Genomic DNA, 14,812 nt, shown 5'->3' with positions numbered 1-14,812 from the left:
CGCAGCGCTGTCGTCGCGTGGCGGGCCGCCAGCGGCGCCCGAGTTGAATATTTTCCGCGGCGTCATCCGCGCCGAAGTCGAAGCACCGGCGGGAACTTCGCCTACGGTACTACCCGATGAACGTGGCGTCGCTCGCTGAGGATGATGAATAAATTCAGGCGGACTGGTCTCGTAGATGGAGTCCTCGATATGGCGCGTTTTCTTTAATAACGTGTCGTATGAAGTTACTTCGTCTCTTCTTAATCTTTTACGAACACGACGGTGTAGAAGGCCGTAAAGCATATCAATTTGAACTTTCTCACTAAGGTCACCAGGTGGGAGTCGAGCTAGTAGGGCTCGTGCTCTGGCAACGAAGATCTCCGTCTTCTCTCTTTGTCCTTGCGACATTTTGAAGAGCTCTAAGTAGACTCGATGGGGCGGTCTGCAATCACCGAAAGCGCTTCGTAACGATGATAAAGCGTCGTCCCAGGAAGTGATGCTAGCTTTAACGCCTTGCCACCACACGGCTGCATTTCCGGTTAGTAACATCGGGAGTCCTCGTAACGCGATGGCGTGTCCTACGTCAGCACAATCTTTGTATGATTCGACCGCGTCAAGGAAACCGTCGAGTGAGTCGCCGGGCGCTCCGCTGAACCGCGCCGTGCATGACGCGAAGTTCCCAGAATGGTGAGCGGGCGTCGAGGAAGGCGGCGATGTCGGCTCCGACATCGGTGTTGCTGATGATTCGAGTTGAGTTTTATGCTCAAAAACTCGGTCGAGTAGGCGTTCGAATGCTGCCATTTGACTTTCTTGTAATGACGCCATGTTGTTTGCGGTAAATGTTGGCGTCGGTCCCGCGGTTGAACCAATTTCTTCTTCAACGTCTTGAAAATCGGATTGACGCCGTGACTGACGACGAGTACGTGTCGTAATTACGTAGATTCACTCCGAAATACTAGTTAAAGGGCCCGCGCTTGGGCTGCCAGTTTAATGTTAGGTGCCCGACTGGCATGAGACTCGGGTTGTCAGTTCCGGTATCGACCGGGGACGCGTGTATTTCGCTTCAAAGTCTGGCGCGCACTAATTGCCATAATTGGGGGTGCGAATGATGCAACAGATGCGCGGGCGCGGGTAGCGCGGGATGGGTCGTCGGGCACGGACCTGAGTCACATTCCCTTTGGCTGCTGTTGCCCCGCGAAACGGAACGCTGCGTTACAGTGTAATAATAATCAACATCAACTTTTACAAATTTAAACCGAATTAAATTTTGTTTCAAATGTGAAGGGTAGATGACGCTGTTCTTAATTATTTCAGAATTTAAAATTAAAATCTGAAAGCCTTGAAACATCAATCCGCATAAATGTAATTTAAAAACTACAGTAAGAGGCTTAAATAAAAAGCTGAACTTAACTCAGCCTTAATTAGAATTTTCATCGGAATTCAGTAGTAAAGTTCAAGTTATTTTGATGAAATCAAAACCGAAATATTCATAGCATCTTAAACAATCACCTACGAATAAATATTAGTTATTATATTATTTATTATTCGTAGACAATCACAACGGTTTTATAGTTTTGGGAAGGGATTTTTTGTAACGCCATCTCGTAAAGTATTTCGGTATTACATTACAAAACAAAATTGTTTCTCCAACAGTAACAACAGTACTTGCTTCGGCAGTACTTAAACTAAAATACTAACAGTAACAACATTAACGTTATTTAATGTATAAACCGTTCAATAAGAACTGCAAACTATCCCCTTGAAGCTACAGTTTATGTAGGAATAATGACTTTTTGGCGGGAACGCGAGGTGTGAAGTTGTGTGATTTGTTTTAATTTGTCTATTTAGTGTTTTATTCGGGTTTAAATGTGTAATAATAGTGGTTTATTAACTGTTTAATATCTGTGAAAGTGCACAAACGTGGGAAAATGAAACAAAGCCGCTGTACGTAACTTCTCGGTTTCCTCCAAAAAGTCCACTGAGATCTTAGTAAATGACCACCACCATTTTACTGAGATTATATTTCATTCCATATCATCTCATCTCATTTCATTTCATCCCTTTTGATTAATGTCTCAAATTAATCATCTTCATTTCATTTCACTCCATAATATCACATTTCATTTCACTCCATAATATCATTTTTCATAAAAATATGAATATAAATTAAAATAAGACATGACTTAAAGGTCTCAGTTACCAGGTCATAAAATCCATTACAAATAGGAATAATTCCAGCGCACCCTGGCGGCCGTAGATTACCATTCTCGAATATTTATAGTCTGTGGCATGTCACTTTTTACATCGAAAAAAGTCAGGATCGAAATTTTTGAGCGAGCCATAGTTTGTGGTGATAAAATTAATAATTTCAAGTAGATTAATTGTTGTAATTGATATAACTAGTTAATATCAGTAAAATAAAGTTGTGAGTGATTGATATAATATACAATTTAGGAACCAGAAGTACCGTAGAATTAAATAAAATTTCGCAACCTCAAAAAACTGTTCTGCTCACAGTAAACACAGTCGGTAGTCTGGCGCTCCGTTTACAACGGGATTTTTGAACGGAACTTGGCGCCAGATTCTACCGAATCTGTGGATACTTGTCAAATGTCAGTAGTAGTAGTTGTTGTATTTTTCCAACTGGAAAGGCAAATGTATCATACCATACAGCCTAATATTTTATAATTTTTTTGTGAAAAATGTTAATAGGAATTGAAATGAAATGAAAAGAATTTGGAACATTAATCAAATCGCATGAAATTAAATTAGTCAATTCAATTGGCAAAATATTCGTCATTTACAATTTAGAAATCTATGTAAACATAATGTGACTGTCAACACTGAGTTTTGAGATTGACATTTGACAGACTTGGCGCGAACATATCTTCCTTTTTCCCTTCCTCTAAGTCTCGGAAATCTAAAGTTTTAGATTTGTATAAATATAAGCAAGATTTATAAATTAGTTCGCCGAAAAAGTTTCACTTCTGACATGTGTACTTTGTACGCACGCACATTTTTTTTAAAATACTGATATAGTAACCGGCAAACATCTTGAGCAAATGACCTTGACTCAATGAAGTAGGAAACCTATGGAAATGAAACGTCAACCAAAATTTCGTGCCACTGTGACGTCATCTGGCCACAAAACATGGCGGCTTTAGTGCTGTACAAAAGATTTCAATGTTATCAGGTTTTATCGATAAACGTTCTTGGCTCATTTTATTTTAAATATTGTTGAGTATTATTTATTTGTAGAATTTATACTTTAATGGGAAGTAAGTAGGTATATTGTTATATGCAAATATGATATGATTTAGATGGGTGAAATCTAAGACAAGTTCGTCCTTCGAATTTGCCAAGTAAACGATATGATGATTTTTAAAAGTTGCTACACTGATTTTATAAAGTTGTCGTTTGTCGCAAAACATAAAGATATGGCGTAGTTCAAAGCCATCAGCCCATTACTAGCATGCTAAATGTTATCGTATTTTGAGTACGTGTTTTTCTTAGACTATAACAATCTATTTTAATTGTTTTGCTGACTCTAAAGTCCGTAACATACTACCGCAGCGCACCCCAAGGAAGGTGCGCCGCACCATTTGAATCACTTTCACTTGAGAGTGATTCAAATTTTAAACTTATCAAGGGACCGCGTGAAAAAAAAAACACCTACAGAACATTTATTCATTAATTACAAACGTCATTCCTTGTGACTTCCTCTCTAAAATCACTTAATTATTAAATATTTAACAAATTTACAATAGTGTTTTACTCACTGCGGAATAAAACTATTTTATTTAAATGGTTCCGAAGAGATTTTGTCGGTAGCCTTTTTCCCGAAATATCTAAACAGAATGTCTAAATATGTTTTGATGACATATTTTAAAGTGGTATTTATGATTAGTGTCATGATCAATAGATTCCGACCGAAAAATGGATTTTTCGGATGAGGGCTCCATAATGAATTTAAATACATATAGATAATAGTTTTAGGACATCGACTTTCTTGAGATCCTATAAAATACGTTTTAATTATTATTTTTGTATGTTTTAAGCATGATAAATTATGAAATTTTATATAATCACTCATATTAAATCGATATCAAAGTCAATAAATAATGTACAACCCAAAACAGACGGCCGAACTGACGTGACAATGACATTTGGCGCGCTAAACATGGCGGATTTTCGGCCTCATTAGACGGAGACGGAGATATTTACGTATATTCATGTTTCATTTTATGTACGCACTGAAATACTGTTATATTGTTTTCCTGTGAGTTAAAGTGCTGAGTAAGAACGAGATAGATATATGTTTATGTATGTGCCTTCAAAATGGGTGCTATTTATATAAGCAATTGTACGTATAGAACAATATGTCGTGTCCCTACTATATAGGTCTATGCCTTGACTGCGCAGAACCGAATTTTAGATCACTTTGGTGGTGAGGGTGAGGCGCGACGGCAGGGGAAATCGTATCGAGCGCTTTATTGGTAGATCAGTCGAACCTTGCGTCCCGCACCGCGCCCTCGTTCCGCATGCTCCCAAAAGTACGCTTGCGTACAGTGGAAAGTTATTATATTATTAAAGTCTATCGTTATTAATCGTTAAGTTATTTGTTATATTACTTGTGGACTTTGTTGCCATTGCTATTTGTTGAGTGTTTGTTGTTTTTTTATAAAACATACACAAACCGGTGTAGTATTCAAAAGAAAGGGTAGAAAAATTGTGTACGACGTATATTGCTTCATTATAAAACAGGGGAAGAATGATATGGAAAAATTAAAACAGACTTCGGAAGTAACAAAACCATCAGTGAGGACTGTTAGGTGCATTATTAAGGAAGCTAAAGGCTCTGGCTTGCTCGCCGTGTTTCGGACTCCGGGTAAGAAAAGATCAGGGAAGAAGAAAGTTACCGGAATTAATAGTTTCGTTCAATCTGTAATAAAAAGATGTAATCATAATAACTACATAACAAGCAGCGAAACTCCGCACCGTAGAAAGGCTTCGAAAATTTTAAAGAAGATATAAATTTTAATGGCTCGGAATGAAATTTACGACGTATTATGAAAGAGCTAGGCTTCAGATGAAAAAAAAAAAGAACAGAAAATAATCGGAAGCTGGTAATTGAAAAAAGTAACATTCGATTACTACGAATCGAATATCTTCAAAAAAGAAGACCGAATCGACCGAGTTGTAAACTACACCGATGAGCCCTATGTCGACTAATCACGATGATAGCGACTCGGGTGATGAAAACAGTGATGATGATGATGGTCAAGATTATGATAACGAAAAAAATAAATACAAATACCAGCTTCGCTTCAACTGAACCAAGACCTGGCAACAGCTCTAGTTTTGACTTAATAGAAGGAATATCTACTTTACCCCAAGATTAAATAATTACAATTATTAACCTACATTTTTTGTTGATGTTCTAATAAATATATAAAAAATACATAATATGTTGATTTTAATAATTTAATAGCATTATGACGCAGAGTATATAATGTTTTTGCACGTGAGTGTACCATGCGCAAACTTACCCCCACTACGTCAACAAATGCTCAAGAAGTTTGCCGGTTATTATACTTTGTTTTATATCTCAATAACGACGAATGTGAAGTTATTTTGACTGCGCACTAAATAAGCCCATTACAAAATGACCCGATTCGATATTCTTGTGCACGTATATAAATACATATATCTTGAAAATTTTTAATGTTGTTTGTCTAGAGCGAGGTGTCTCGCTGGGATGGTCGTTAAATATTTGGCAATGTTCCGTGGCGTGTTATCGTCGATGAAAAATAATCTCGTTCTCTCCTTATCGTCGCTGTGACAGCGAAGCGTAGGTACGACGAACCTTCGCGTCTGATACAGGCCGCGCCTCTGCAATTAAGATTATCGCGCCGTGATTATTAGTAGATTCCGTATGAACTGCGCACTCATATAATAATTTATATTATATACGTAGAACCATATTTTTTTTTATAGTGTACTTAATTACATTATTTAGGGCATCTAAATGTGTCGACGACGCTTTTACGTTGTGTATCGTCTACTGTTTTATCGTGTTTAGGTACGTGCTGATAATTTGAAACGAATTAATATTATGTGCGTATGTATGTATATGAAGTCGTCGTGGCCTAAAGGATAAGACGTCCGGTGCATTCGTATCGAGCGATGCAACAACGGTGTTCGAATCCCGCAGGCGGGTACCAATTTTTCTAATGAAATACGTACTTAACAAATGTTCACGGTTGACTTCCACGGTGAAGGAATAACATCGTGCAATAAAAATCAAACCCGCAAAATTATAATTTGCGTAATTACTGCTGGTAGGACCTCTTGTGGGTCCGCACGTGTAGGTACCACCGCCCCGCCTATTTCTGCCGTGAAGCAGTAATGCGTTTCGGTTTGAAGGGTGGGGTAGCCGTTGTGACTATACTGAGACCTAGAACTATATCTCAAGGTGTGTGGCGCATTTTACGTTGTAGATGTCTATGGGCTCCAGTAACTTAACTTACACTCCAGTAACTTAACACTTAACAACAGGTGGGCTGTGAGCTCGTCTACACATCTAAGCAATAAAAAAAAAATTAAAAAAATGTACGCTCAGTTATACGGTTGTCTATTGACATGTGACATGCTAGAGAATATACATAGTAATGATACATATCCGAGAACTTGAACTGGTTGATGATGTTTATCATTAAAATTTTCAACAAAAAGACTAATTTACAATTTTAATGCTTTGAAAAGCTTAGTGTCTGTTTTTTTTTGGTAACCGTTTTTCTATCCCTTCGACAGTGACTACTTCCTATGAGAAGTAAGAAGTGATGACGTAAGTCTTTGATGACGTTACAAAGTTTGCTTGGACGACACTGAGAAATGAATGGTGGATGTCAACAAAATGAATAAATACATTTTACGGGAGATTAATTCGTGAGACGTTTTTAAATTCGGAGAGTTGTTTTTCATTGAGCTGTGAGTCACCTTTCCTTATCATTGAGAAGATTGAGATACTTACACATACAAAATATATACAAAAATGCTATTTCCAACCTTGGAGGTTGAAAAGCGGAAAGTTTTCCGCAAATCAAATCGAAAAACATACTAACGTCTCTTTTAGGTCTTTTGCAAATTCCTGACACGCATTAAATACCGTACGTGAACTGCAGCTACACAAGTGAACAAGTAATTGACGTCCATTAGTCGGGGATAGCGGACTATAAATCAGTATAGAGACCAGTCATCGATAGCGATGTGACGCTTAATGTCTTATATCGTTCTAGATCGATTTGTGATCATATTCTATTGTTGTCGATTCAAAAGAACATGTTTGTTTATTGTTTTCATTTGCTGTCTCGTAATAAAGCGTCATGATTGGAACCGATCGATGAGATTAAGATAAACTATGTTAAGAAGTCATTTGTTTTCTCGCCGCAAAATCATTTCCGTAAATAATAATGTAATATTTTTTTTAAAGTTATTTTTTTATTGACCTTGTATGCAAATTAGTATACGGTTCACCTTATGGTGAGTGGTCAACGTCGCCCATGGACTTCAGCAATGCCAGGAGCAGAGTCAAGCCGCTGCCTACTCTGTAAGCGGTTGCTTAGACTCTGAACCGTTTATTTCTGTAATATAGTTCTCTGATATAAATATTTTATAATGCACTAGATTTATGCACAAGCTCACGGCCCAGTTGATGCTAAACTGTTACCGAAACCTGTAGCATCATAAAATGAATGTCGCCGTCTAGCTTGAGATGTGTGTTCGAAGTCTCAAAGGTATCATATAACGACTATCTGGCTTCGCGGCTGAAATAGGTATGATGGTGGTACATGCCCCCGCAGGCCTCATAATACGCTTTAAATCAATTATGCAATGTTATAGCACAGATACGCTCGATTTGAAATTATGATACATTTGACCATAATATTAAGAGCTATTTTATACAGCTCCAAATACATTTGATATAAGTTTAGATAAGATGAATTAGGTAAAGGCCTCCATGTGCGCTAGCCGCTTTTGTATATTTTAATCCATAGAAATCAAGTTTGACAACGCTGACAATATTAAAACATTAAAATAAATACATAGTCATCGATCATTACCGATCTAGTTAACATATTATATATGAAAATATCCTAAATGTTGTGCCTGTAAATCATGATGACATATCTTCATTTTGTAATGCTCCTTCTCAGCAAACGCACAAAAATGTAATAGAAAAAAAACAAAAACTACCTTCGAATTTAAAATTGATTTTTGAATTTGTAGTCGTTTTTTTTCCTACCTATGCTGATAGCCTTGAGAGGCTATTTTAGCTTCGCCCTAACGTGTAGGTGAGCTCACGGGGCTCAAACCGGTAGTGTTTGCTAACGCTGGCCCTAGCAAGAGCAGTGTTTCGCAGGATATACTACCGGATCGGAAACGCGACCCACTGAGAAGATCCGGCGAGAAACTCAGTGGACTGTGTCTATGGGTTAATTTACTCGTCGAGCCCTTTGTCGTAAGTGATGGGTTCGGCTAGGACGGTGACCGGAAAGTAGTCGTGAAATGCGTTATGTTTATAGGCAGAGATATTTTAATCGAAGTACCGAAAAAGTACTGCGTCGTATTTAGTGTCACGCATAAGCCACGTGTTTCAGGGATCCCACTCAACGCTTCTAGATTTGTATCGATTGGTTATCTATATAAAAAAAAAGCGCTCTTATCGCACACCACGATTACACGTACATGGGTAACGTTTTAGTAAATAAACATTGTTCGTGGAATAAACTGCTTCACATAAATACTGTTTTGAGAAAGTTCAATAGTATGGAGAACCACATAACGGGTCGGTTCGCTAACGGAAGGTAAAATAATATGTGCAGCCGTCCGTCATTATAATACTGTTGAGTTTTCGCATGTCACAAGAAGGGTGCGAGTATTGACGTCGTCTTTTCTGTAGGCTCGAGAAACGACTTAGTATCCATTAATCAGAAATTTATCCGGAAGACGTAACGTGGGTAGGCCTCCCACAAGATGGACCGATGACCTATTGAGGTTCGCGGGGATCCGCTGGATGCAGGCAGCGTAGGACCGGCCTTTGTAGCGAGGCTTGGGGGAGGCCTATGTCCAGCAGTGGACGTCTGTGGGCTGATAATAATAATATAATCAGAAATTTGCACGATCGACTTCCTCGGTGTAGGAATAACATCGTGTAACAAAAACCGAACCCGCAAAAATTGCAATTTACGTAATTACTGGTGGTAGGACGTCTTGTGAGTCCGCACGGGTAGGTACCACCACTCTGCCTATTTCTGTCGATGCATTGTTCTATCGTTGCAGCCGTTGTACTGTAAAAACTGAGACCTTAGAACTCTTGTCTCATGGTGGGTGGCGGTATTTACATTGTAGATGCCCATGGGCTCCGGTAACCAGTAACATCAGGTGGGCTGTGAGCTCGTTCAACCGTTTAAGCAATATAACAATAAAAAGGCATTTTAATAGAAACAGAAAACTTCCTCAAGTCGAACAGTGAACCAATGTTAGACTTGTGATCAAGTTCATGAAACATAGACAGCTTTTACACTATTAAATGTGAGTCTTAGCTTTTTTCTGCCTGTCTGCCAATATCCTCTAGAGCCTACTTTGGCTTCACACTGACTGGTGAAAGCTTCCTAACATCTACCCTAGCAAGAGCCAAATTGGTTGCGTTTCGGTTCGCAGAATTTACCACAGGATCGGAATCGCGTCCCACTGTGAGAAGCCCATAAGAACTAAATTACGGCCCTGTCAATCTTAATAATATTAAGTAATAAAATACTATATCCAATCGATTATCTTTTTTTTACCTTAATGGGAAATTGAGCCTAGCATCTGAGAACCATACGTGTTAGGAAGCGAATGCCGTTGCCTATATAAGACGCAAGGTTGAACTCCCAGTTACATTAAAATATAACTCATCGAGACCGTCCTTCATTAATTTTAATATAGGAGACAATGGAAGATTCTTTGATTCGCTTTGTCTTTGTATCGGATCAATGATGACTACTAACTAACCGATATTGATTGTCAATTCTTCCGTAAGATGTGGCCCATACTGTGTGCCTATGAAAACATAGTCCTTAGAGACGTAACTATTTTACAATAGGGTCTGCCTGGTCCCGTGGTTAATCTTTGTTTAATCAATCCATAGAATGTTTCGGGTACAAAACAAATGATAAATTTGGCACCGGAAATGTATGCCTTCAACACAAATCTGTGAAACGTGGTTGCTTTACTGCAGAAATAGGCAGGACTGTGGTACGCGATCAGGTAAATAACATCTTTGGTAATCGGGAAGAATTAGGGAGAGTACTATAGTAAATTATGTACTATATAAAAGTACCTACTATATACTATAGTATCTCAAGTAAGCCGGAGTCGAAGATCAATAACATCTGAGATAATCTGGATTACGTAACTAAGCTAAATTATGGGTTATTGAAACTAATAACAGAGACCACTGTAATTATTAAGATCATTACGATCTAGATTTTAATTATTTCAGAGTTGTTGCAAGCGCCTTGGTCGAGACATATCTGGTAATTACTACAACTAAAAATCATCTTAAGAACCCGTTTAATATTAGTATTTACAATGATGATAACCTAGTGTTTGTTTATTGTTTACGCGCCCTAAGATTAGCCTCGCAGTGTCACATTCGAATTGAATTATTGAAATCACGAATTATGTCAGTTCAGTGCATCGGATCGTACCGAACGAATGTCAAAGTTTCAACGACCCTATCGAACCAGACGCCGCGGAACGATACATTAGCGTTTGTACAAATATTATCATTTGTCACTCTTGGGAGCTCTTATCGTTCATACTAAATGTACACGAGTTACAGGTGAAGATAAACAGATCACAAATCCTGCCTAGTATTATAAAGTGTGTATGTGTGTACGTGGTTTTTTTTTCATTTCCCTCGATTAACGGTGCGTAAAAACTATTATGTAACCCGTGTTTAACCTGATACTCCTTAATCCTCGGAGTCTCACAAAAAATTGAAGGATCCTGTTTAGAAATGAGTTTTGAGATGCGCGGGCGACGGGGGACGCGGCGCGTCCGAGGCGCGCCACGCTGCCGCCGAATAAATTATGTTCTTTAGCCCCCTATCGCACCCGGCCTCTTCTCGGGTCCTTATCGATCGGCTCGGATAATCCTAGAGGTCGCTAGATCGGCGCCACGCGACGCTGACCTCCGCCCCGGGCATTCCGTCGCGTTGTTATACCACGTTCGCTATACTCACGATCGAATTGCGAACCCGATAATGAGCGAGACTTCATAGTTGTGTTCGGTTTCAAAAAACCTTTTGTCCCTAATTCAATTAATAAGATTATTATTCCCTCCGTGCGTCGTATTCCTCAGTGCTGAGGGTCGTAGTAACCTTTACGGAGCATTTTTGTTAGGACTGTGTTCCTCCATTCCTTCCTGTCCTCCGCGCAGTGGATAGCGACATTAATGCTGGAGTCCAAAGTTGTCTTAATCCCATCGGACCAGCGCATGGGGCTACGCCCTCTAGGCCTCTTTCCTTCCACTTTGCCGGTGATGAGAATTCTTTCGAGATTGTCACCCTTTTTCCTCGCAACGTGACCGAAAAACTCTAAAATCCTACGTAGGCAAATGGTGGAGTGTCTTGTGGAGATGCCTAGTTCTTCTAGGATTGATGCGTTTCTCCGATGAGCCGTCCAGGGAATCCGCAGCATTTTCCTCTAGCACCACATCTCAAACGCGTCGACCCGACTTAGATCAACCTTCTTCAGAGTCCATGTCTCCGCCCCATTTAAGATAGAGAACACAAGACTTGTTACAAGTTTACGCTTGGTTTTTATGGAGATGTTTGTATGGAGAGATTATTATTACGGGCCACATATTTTAGTTATGTTTACTACATTTCAATCGTTGCCGCATTGTGACGGCGAGCGAGTTATTCATATCTAAATCGAGATGGAGCACGAAGCCGCGCCATCGCATTGATCGTGATCGATTCCCCTTTTACTCGTATCTCCAACAAATCGATTTGTATGATTAGCTACAGTTCCTGCACTGAAGGCGTCAGTTTGTTCGATTTTCCATTAAGCTAATTCGAATTGACCCAGGTTTTTCTCTAATTTAATATGATGTGATTCGCTTATTTTCCAGAAATCGTTCGGGTGTTAAGTGGTTACCGGAGCCCATAGACATCTACAACGTAAATGCCGCAACCCACCTTGAGATATGAGTTCTAAGGTCTCGGTATAGTTACAACGGCTGCATTGCCCTTCAAACCGAACGCATTACTGCTTCACGGCAGAAATTGGCGGGGTGGTGGTACCTACCCGTGCGGAGTCACAAGTCGTGCTACCACCAATGGATGGTATTTGCTAATAATCTCATGGATTTAAAACGTGCAGTGGAAACACCCCAGTAGCAAGTCTCGTGAGAAAATAGCCTCGCGCGTATAATAAAGTCAATACTACGCGGAATACAACTAACATTATGTCCGTTAGTGACACGACCGCTCCATCAAATCCTCCAATCATGGTTCGTATTAAACTAATGACATTACATTATTTGCAAATTGATGCTTAAAACGGTAGTCGAGAACAATGGATCTGTGGCGCGTGCAATTTGAATTCATAAGAGTGATTTACGTGCGATTTGGCAACGATCACGTGCGCGCGTTTGGTTTTATCGTTTGAAGTGGATGCGCGCCGCCTCCGTGCTCGAGATGCATTCGTTTTGCAGTGTGCTTAGTGCGAGTTTCTTAACATTCTCGATAGCATAAAAGTTAAGCCCATTTTGTATGCAATTGGAACCCCTATTTTGGCCCTATTTTGGCTAATTGGCGCCCCTAGTTACAAATGTACGCAAACGATCCCATTACATACAAATATGAGCTAACTTTTACGTTAGCGAGAACCTTAAAAAACTGGCACTAAGCACCCTGGTCTCTCTCTGACTTCGAGTAATTTACGACTTCGACGCTATCCACGACGGCCCGACCCGCACACGTGATCCCCATATGGACTCTCGCGGATGTCAATTCCGACAGGTTCGAAATAAAGCAACACGTATCAAGGGAATCAAAGAAAATGAACATCGCAACTATCGTATTAATCGATCAAAGGAAACGTTAAAGGAATAAGTCGAGAAAGCGTCGATAAATGGTAACCATAAACACGGGACCTTAACGGTCGCCCGATTAGTTGGGCCCTCGGTATAGTTTTATAGTTCACTTCTGTCTTATAACATGTGCAAGTAAGAATATTGACGTGTCGTAAACTATTAAAAGCTACAGCTACTGACAGATGTTAGATATGCAGAATCGCATAGCATTAGAATGTTATCTAGTATGTACAGTACTAATTTCCAAAAAAGCATGTGCCAAAAAAGGATAGGTACCCAAGGACCACTTCTTTCAGTTTTAAATCGATCTCAATAATTCATTCAATATCCGTAATCAATTCAACAGTTTGTGTTAATGAACCGTGTCTCCGTTGTTTATACTTGAAAAGTAGATCACATAAGCTATCGATCGGCGTATTGTATTGTCGTCAATGAATCGCATTTAAATATGTGTATCATGCGTCTGTGCGAAGTTGTATACCTATTAGTTGGGTATTATCTCGGCACGGAGCCATGTGGAGGCTGTGCAGCGAACGGTGCGGCGGTGCATAGTGCACGCGGGGAGGGGGCAGGGCTGCGGGGACGCCACTCGAGTCGAGCGCTCCGTCACTTCATTCGCGCACCACGCGTCACGCGGAGGACACGCGTCCGAATACGTTAACGTGTATCAGTGCGCGCCAACTGTTACGTATCCCGAGAAATCCGTGCGTTGTGACTGTCCAGTTTTAATCTTGGTGGTGTAAAAATAAAGTCGGCGACAGACGGCGGCGTTCCGAGTTATATTTAAATGATAGAGCGGAATCGGGACTGGGCTCGCTGCAAAACACCGACGACATGAGGCTGAGTACGTTCAACGCCTAGTATTAAACTGTATCGTAAATCTTTGCGAGGCTTGATGCCCGCAAGCCTGCATATCATGTTTCATACGACGGCTCCAAGGTTGCTGAGAATGGTGCCTCCAAAGATCTCAGATTCATAATGTAAAATAATGTTGTTTGGAAGGTGTTCCGTCGAAGTTTCAGATGAATCTTGTATAGTTTTTAGTCGGACGGCTTTCCTGCCATGGTTCCGTCTTCGGAGCGGATTTGTATAATGAAAGGATGTGCATGTTGATTCATTCATCGTTTCCTGTGTTTGTCGTAACTTTACATGCAACGTTCGGGTCTTCTAGTAAGTTTTAACTTGTAATTCCTTCGTCCTCTGGTACTGCATTATTAGGCGAGTAAAACTCAAACTCATATCCAGTCAAATGAAAAAGAAAAATACAAACACTGAGGTGAATTCTTCAAGTGGTTGTTTATGTTTTACAAATCAATCCATTTTTAAATGACACGCTTAATGATTGTAATGAAGATTTGTTTTTCTTTAATTGACCATATTTTATCGTAGATGGTTTGTCACAACAATATCATATAATCATTTTTTCGTTATAAGAAGACAAATTAGTTATTGAAGTATTTTTGATTGGACATAAAATGGGATTGTTTATTTGATCCTGCGATTGTAAAATTATTGTTCAATATTGAGTGACACACCTATCATAACTTTGATAAATATAGTTACATAGATTGTTGTATTCCAATAACAGTTAAACATATTATTTCTAATCATTTTTTTTACTTTAATATATTCTCATTGTAAATTTGAACAATAGACCTATTCCGAGCTCTCTCCAGCAAATGGT

The 14,812-nt window shown here is 39.6% G+C and overlaps 1 protein-coding gene across 2 annotated transcripts in view; it reads left to right on the top strand.

Annotated features, from left to right (window-relative positions):
• Nucleotides 1–14,812, top strand: part of LOC101741200 (bone morphogenetic protein receptor type-1B) — a 130,415-nt gene that overhangs the window by 108,397 nt on the left and 7,206 nt on the right. Inside the window, exon 1 of one of the 2 annotated variants that reach the window (XM_004923896.5) lies at nucleotides 13,597–13,972. The exons of the other annotated variant lie outside the window; for it this stretch is intronic. Within the exon in view, the coding sequence (XP_004923953.1) occupies nucleotides 13,963–13,972 (10 nt within the window). The 5' untranslated portion in view covers nucleotides 13,597–13,962. Of the gene's footprint in view, nucleotides 1–13,596; nucleotides 13,973–14,812 lie in introns of those variants that run through there. 2 annotated transcript variants of the gene reach the window in all.

This window comes from Bombyx mori, chromosome 3, assembly GCF_030269925.1.
Source record: "Bombyx mori chromosome 3, ASM3026992v2".
Taxonomy (NCBI): Eukaryota; Metazoa; Arthropoda; class Insecta; order Lepidoptera; family Bombycidae; genus Bombyx; species Bombyx mori.
The sequence above is the reverse complement of the archived record's forward strand: the minus strand, read 5'-3'. Positions and strand labels throughout refer to the sequence as shown.